Source organism: Alligator sinensis, unplaced genomic scaffold (genome assembly GCF_000455745.1).
Source record: "Alligator sinensis unplaced genomic scaffold, ASM45574v1 scaffold273_1, whole genome shotgun sequence".
In the NCBI taxonomy this organism is placed as follows: Eukaryota; Metazoa; Chordata; order Crocodylia; family Alligatoridae; genus Alligator; species Alligator sinensis.
In genome coordinates this window covers 1642218-1648626 of record NW_005841943.1, presented here as the reverse complement: position 1 = coordinate 1648626, position 6409 = coordinate 1642218, and the positions used below count along the sequence as shown (strand labels likewise).

The 6409-nt window shown below is 51.9% G+C and overlaps 1 protein-coding gene across 1 annotated transcript in view; it reads left to right on the top strand.

The window, feature by feature from the left end:
- FAM92A (family with sequence similarity 92 member A) overlaps positions 1 to 6409 on the top strand; it is a 45811-nt gene that overhangs the window by 828 nt on the left and 38574 nt on the right. Inside the window, exon 2 of the mRNA XM_014518222.1 lies at positions 6 to 103. Within this exon, the coding sequence (XP_014373708.1) occupies positions 6 to 103 (98 nt within the window). The remainder of the gene's footprint in view (positions 1 to 5; positions 104 to 6409) is intronic.

Genomic DNA, 6409 nt, shown 5'->3' with positions numbered 1-6409 from the left:
TCGAGCCGGCGGCGGCAGCTGAACCCATCGCTCCGCCCGGGCTGGGCCTGCCTCGGGGCCCGGGAGGAAGGACATCCTCCCCTGCCCGTGCCCCTGCTTCAAGGTGGGGCTGCACCATTCCCATTTGCTGCAAGTTGGAGTTTTGCTAATGGCTCCAGCAAGTGACATGTAGGGAGGCGTTGGTGCTCTGGAGGTTGAAGGGAGCTTTCGAGAGACCTGGGTCAGTTGAAATCTACCCCCTTTGACAAGCTGCTTCCTGCTGTAGTATCACAGCGTGCCCCTGGTGCAGGTCTGTGGATTGTTCTCGGTTTTACACTCGGACTTTCCACATTGTTGAACAGTGACGTCGAAGAGAAGTTTTCGTTTGTCTGTCTTCTTTTAAGTTGGGTGTTGTCACTCAGGATGCAGATGCACCACACTTTTATCATGGAGTAGTTTCAGTGCCGTAGCAAGGGGGGGTGAGTGCCCAGCATGCGGAAAGGAAGGGGCGCTGAGAGACGCTGCCCAGCTGGGAGGGCATGGGACAGCCACGAGCAGCTCCTTTGGGGGAGGCAGGGGGAGGGCAGCTGCTGCAGCTGTGTGCACTCCCAGACAAGCATGGGGGGGAGGGGGGTGCCCCCCAGATCTGCGCAGGGCGAGGGCAGGCTGCCACTGCGGGCTTTGCCCCTGACGCCAAACTTCGTTGCTATAGCACTGAGTAGATTGACATGACTCTCTTGCGCAGCATGTGCCCACTCTTACTTTTACATCCAGTGTACGCTACTCTGCTCTGGGGGAAAGTTACCCATTGGTACAAGTCAGGAGTTGGCAACCTTTTGCTGGCATGGGCCACTAGTCTTCATCCCCTGAAGTATACAGCTGCCTGCACTCATTCTGACAGCAGATACCCGATCCCTCTGCAGTGAGGGAAGTGCAGACAGGGCAGAGCAGCAGAAGGGGATAGGCAGCATGGGGCACCTCTATGCCACCCATTCACCGGGCTGGTTCTGGCCTGTGGCCATAAGTTGCTGACCTCTGGTTTGAGCTATACTAGTGTAATGGCAGTAAGTCTGGTCTCCTAGTACAGGCGTGTCCAATCTACAGCATGTGTGCCACAAATGACATGGGCAGCGTGTGTATGCATGTGTGTGTAGCAGATCAGGGAGGGAACAGGCAACAGGGCAGGGAGCAGAAAGCAGAACATCTGGTTGGGCAGGGGGAAGGGATCAGAGTGGCACTCAGGAAGGGTTTGGGTGTTGGTCCCCACTATCCTAGTAAATGTCATCACATGGAAGCCTTTTGCTCACTACAAGCTGACTCTCCTGCCACCTAGTTACCAGGTTCTGACCTTGTGCCTCAGTCCTTTAACAGAACTGACTGCAGGTATTTAGCTTGTGAGAGCTGTTTGCATGTCACTTACTGCTATGTAGTATATTTACTATGGAGTAAAATCCTGGATGATTTACTCTGTAATCCACCCAGCCTTCTAAAACATTAGAGCAGGAGTGCTCAATCCCCAGCCCATGGGCCAGATCTGGCCTGCAGAATGGTGTCATCCAGCCTGTGGGGCTCCCCAAGGGTCTGGAAATTTGGCAGAAGAGAAGCAGTTGCTGTATTAATTACTATTACTCTGTTGCCAATTTTTCCAACCCATGGGAAACCCCACAGGCTAATTAACATGGTCCTGCATGCCAGATTGGGATGGCTCATAACCAGATCAGCTAGTATACAGGTCAGATTGTGGGTGGGCAGGTTCACATTAGGTAGTGGGGGGTCAAGATTTGGGTGGTGCATGGCTGAATCTGATAGCACAGTTCTAGACAGGCAGTGCACAGTTAGATCTAGTGGCACAGGTCCAGATTAGGTGGCATGCAGCCAGATTGGGAGGTGCAAGTGTGGATTTGGGGTAGCATGGGTCCAGATTGGATGCTCAACTAAATTGGGTGCCACTGGTCCAGATCAGGGTAATGTGTGGCTGACGTGGGTTCAGATTGGATAGTATGTGGCCAGTTCAGGAAGCATGGGTCCAGATCATGGTAGCACTGGTCTGCACTGGGGCAGCACATGGCTAGATCTGGAGATGTGGGTCCGGATCATGGCAGCATGGGTCCAAATCGGGGCAGCATGTGGCCAGATTGGCTGGCATGGGTCTGGATCGGGGCAGTATGTGGCTGGGTTTGGGAGGCACGGGTCCAGATCGGGGTATGTGGGATCTGGCCCACAGACCAGCCCCATGCCACTGATCTGGCCACCACTACAGGCAGTCCTCGGACTTACGACACAATTGGTTCCTGAAAACCGGGTCTTAAGTTGAAACCTTGTAACTCAGAACCAATTTTCTTATAAGAAACAGTGTTATAAATGGGGGATTGGTTCCTGAACCAAGGCCCGATACCCAATTTTCATCAAAAATACCCCAGAATTTTGTACTCAATCAATTATAGATGAGTAATATAGCTACATTAATATATTTATATTGTAAATAGCAATCATATTGATTTGGAAGGACTTCTGTGAGGTGACTTTGCTGGACTTTTTGAAGGGCTCTTGGTTGTACTTTCTGAAGGGTTCTTGGCTGGTGTCTTCTCAGGAGTCTTGGCTGCAGGTTTTTTTCTGTAGTCTTGTCTGCTTTCTTAAAGAATGTGTCCAAGGAAGTTTGGACAGATGTTCTCCAGGGAGATGAATGACACGGCGAATTTGTTCATTGGCTTGGCATTGCATCGGATCAAGCGTTGTAAGTTGAAACTGGTGTTGTAAAGTTGAAACAGGGTGTCAATTTATAAACGTTGTAAGTATGAAACATTGTAACTCAAAACGTTGTAAGTCGAGGACTGCTTGTATATTAGAGTTTTATTTCATACCTTCAGAAAAAAAATGTCAAGTAGTGTGGTGTTGATTATGTTTAATGTTTGTTTTCCTACTTTACAAACTTATTAAAACTTGGCAATTCAACTACAAATCTGTCCTGATTCTTAACTGTACAGTTGCTATGGTCAACTCTGTAACCCCAAAGAAAAAAGATGGATCTTGGATCTTGGTAGGTTTACTTTCTTCCATTTTCAGCTTCTATAACTTTCGGATTTCATGGCCAAAATCAAGAGTCTATCCCTTCTCAACAAGTCCCCTAGAAAGAGCACTAGGTTGTTAACCATTGGACTGGGTCACTAGTGCCCAAGTTTATGAAGTCAGAAACTAAACTTCCTATAGACCGATTAATCTTTAAAATTAAGGTCATACGTGTTTGCAGGATTTGGACTTTAACCTGGCTGGCACACATTTTTAAAGGTATTTAAGTACTTAAAAACATGTAGGTATGTCTCTGTTCTTTAAGACAGGAGTGCTCAATCTCTGTGCTGCAAGTCAGATCCAGCCTGAGGTATCATGTCTTCTGGCTGGTGGGGCTCTCCTCAGGGCTGGAAATTTGGTAGCGTAAGTGATGGTGCTCCCCCCCTGCTGCCAGTCTGTGGGCCCATGAAGAGCCATGTTGGATCTGGTGACCAATCCCAGCATGTAGGGCCAGGTAGGGGAGCACTGGGTTCCAGGATCTAATCCCAGTGCATGGGTATTGCAAGGGGGTGGTGCTGACCCCCAGGACCTAATCGTAGAGTGTGGGAGGAAGTGGTGCTAGGCCCCTAAGATCCAGTCCAGCCCATGATGGGCCCTGTGCCTCATCTGGCCTGTGGGCTCAAAAGTTTGAGTGCCACTGCTTTAAGTGCCCTAATATACCTTTAAAAATCTAGTCTTGTTGCCTAATTTCCCGTGCCCGTTGTCTAAGTTGTTTATTTATAAACTCTTTGGGAAACAAGACTGTCACCATATGGTAATGTATTGTGCCTGGTATGATAGGGTTTTTTTTACCTTTGACTGGGGAATTTTATCTATTACTACAGCAATTCCCAAAGTCTGACAGACTGAGTACCATCAATTTGAAATGATACAGCTTTAGGTACCACCAGCAAATTTTTCATACATATAGGTAACAGACTATGTATTAAAACAACATCAAAACCTTTAGTAATCATAAAACATTGTTTTATCAGTAATGGTAGCCACATAAAACAGTTGTAAATTGGGGAAAAAAAGGCAGTGTAAATAAATTTACCCATCCAGAGATGCTTTTGGGGATGTCTTTAGTAGGAAGGTATGCAGGGCTGTAGGGGTGTGTGTGGGGTTTGGAGCCTGGGGACAGAGGGGATCCACACACACCCTGGCAGGATGCAGGGTGTGCGGGCCGACTTCCGATCTTGCCTGGGTCGCCATGTGCAAGCTCTCTTTCGATCCCATTTGGGTCGCCATGTGCGAGCCAGGGGCGAGGGGTTGCCAGGTGCGAGCTCTCTTTCGATCCCATTGGGGTCGCTTTGGGGTCGCGGGGGGCGACCGGGGCCTGTCTCTTGTGTGTACACAGGCTGTGGCCGGTAGCCCGGGTACACGGGGTTGGAGAAAACCGCAGTGCGATATGGCACGCTCTAGCTAGAATCAGTCACAGAGGCGTAATGGTTGATTGAAAAGATTATTTACTTACACCCAAGGTGGTCGCGGTGTAGGCTGGTCAGCTTTCCAGGCTCAGCTCCGCTTGAGTTCTCGGTGGAGGACTCTAATAAACTCGGTTCCTTGACCCCGGAGTGATTTAGGCTCCGCGGGGTTCAACAATTCGTTCCCAAGGAGCAGCTGTATCTCTGTGAGTATTACTCTGTTCCCAGGTCCCCCGGAGCTGTTAAACTCCGTGGGCTCGACAATTGGGTCCTTAGGATAAGGATACGTCTGGGCCGCGATCGGCGACGGGAAGAGGCTAGAGGTTAGTTGCCTCGGAGTTGTTAAGGCTCCGAGGGGACGGTAAATAAGTCCCGCAGAGTTGTTGAAGCTCCGTGGGTTCGACAAATTGTTGCCCTCTTAAGGAAAAAGCTGGGTTCGTATGGATCAGCAGCGCTTAGAGATCCTCGCGCTCCTTTCCCGAACTCCACGTGCTTTCTTTCTCTCTCTCCTTCCGATTTGGGCGGAAACCACCCAAGCCTTTTGTACGGCTAGCAAGCCAATAGCTAGCCGCCACGTGTGCTTACATTAAAACTGGCCAATAATGTGGCGCGAATTCTAATACAACTGGCAGTGACTCCTTGCATCGCGCATTGCTATAATGCAAAGGAAATGCACTATGCAAAGAAAGCTACAGAACTGGCGGGAAAAGCTCCTGCACGCGGGTTCTCTGTTGCAGCAGAACACTCCACCGTGCAAAAGAGCTGCAATTTGGCGGGAACATGATTTAGCGATGCCGAAGCACACTCAAACACAAAAAACCACAACTTTGGGTTGTGACACAGGGTACTGTGGGGCAGGAGTAAGGGGCAGCAGCAGGGCTGGGGGGCTGTGGCTTGAGAGTAACAGACACAGACAGGCAGACTTACACACGCAGACAGACATGCACACAGACACACACAGTGCCTAGTAGGTAAGTCTGTGGAGGGGGAAAGGTGGGGGAAGAGGGGCAGATCGAGGCCCCCACAGTGAGGAAGTGGAGCAGGAGTGAATGGGACCCTGGGGTCAGGGTAGATAGTGAGACAGAGTAGCGCGTAGCTCATCCAGAGGCACTGGGAGAGGTGTGGCTCCCCACCATTGCACGTACCCCGTGGCAGGCGTAGCAGGGCACACGCCCCCTGGATCCGTGTGTGGGGCAGAGGCTGGCGGCCTACTGCAAACTGGGCTCTGTACCACACTGCCGCTGCCCTGGGAGCCTCACGCAATGCCATGTGCCTTCTGTGTCCTAGCTGCACTGCATCCCAGCCCACCCGGTGGTGGCAGGCATATGGCGTTCCACACGGCTCCAGAGGCAGCGATAGCACAGGTGCAGCCCACTGCTCCACAGGGGTTTTCTCCCCCCGGACTGGCTGGCCCTGTCCCTGCAGCAGGGTTGGCACAAAAGTGGCATGGGCCTCTCCAGGGACATAGGGGGGCTCCCCCCACTGTGTGTGTGCCCAGGGCAGGCATGACAGGCATGTGCCTCCCGGATCCGTGTGCGGGGGAAGGCAGGCTCCCTGCTTGGCTCTGCACCACGTGGCGCTGCCCCCGGACCTGCACAGAATGCCATCTGCCTGCTGCCACTGAGTGGGCAGAGGCACTCAGCCAGCGCACAACAGACAGATGTTGCGCCGTGCATGTCCGGACACAGCGACGGCAGCAGCACAGTGCAGAGCCCAGCATCCAGCACGCATCCTGCCTCCATCTGGATCTGGGGGGCATGTTCTCCACATGCCTGCCCTAGAATGGGCGCAGCCCCTTTGCCCCTCCCCCCCACTGCTGCTGATGCCTCTGGACCTGTGCAGGATGCCATCTGCCTGCTGCACACTGGCCAAGTGCCCCTGCCTACCTGGCGGCAGCAGGCAGATGGTGTTCTGTGCAGGTCCAGAGGCAGTGCCATGTGGGGCAGACCCAGTGCTCA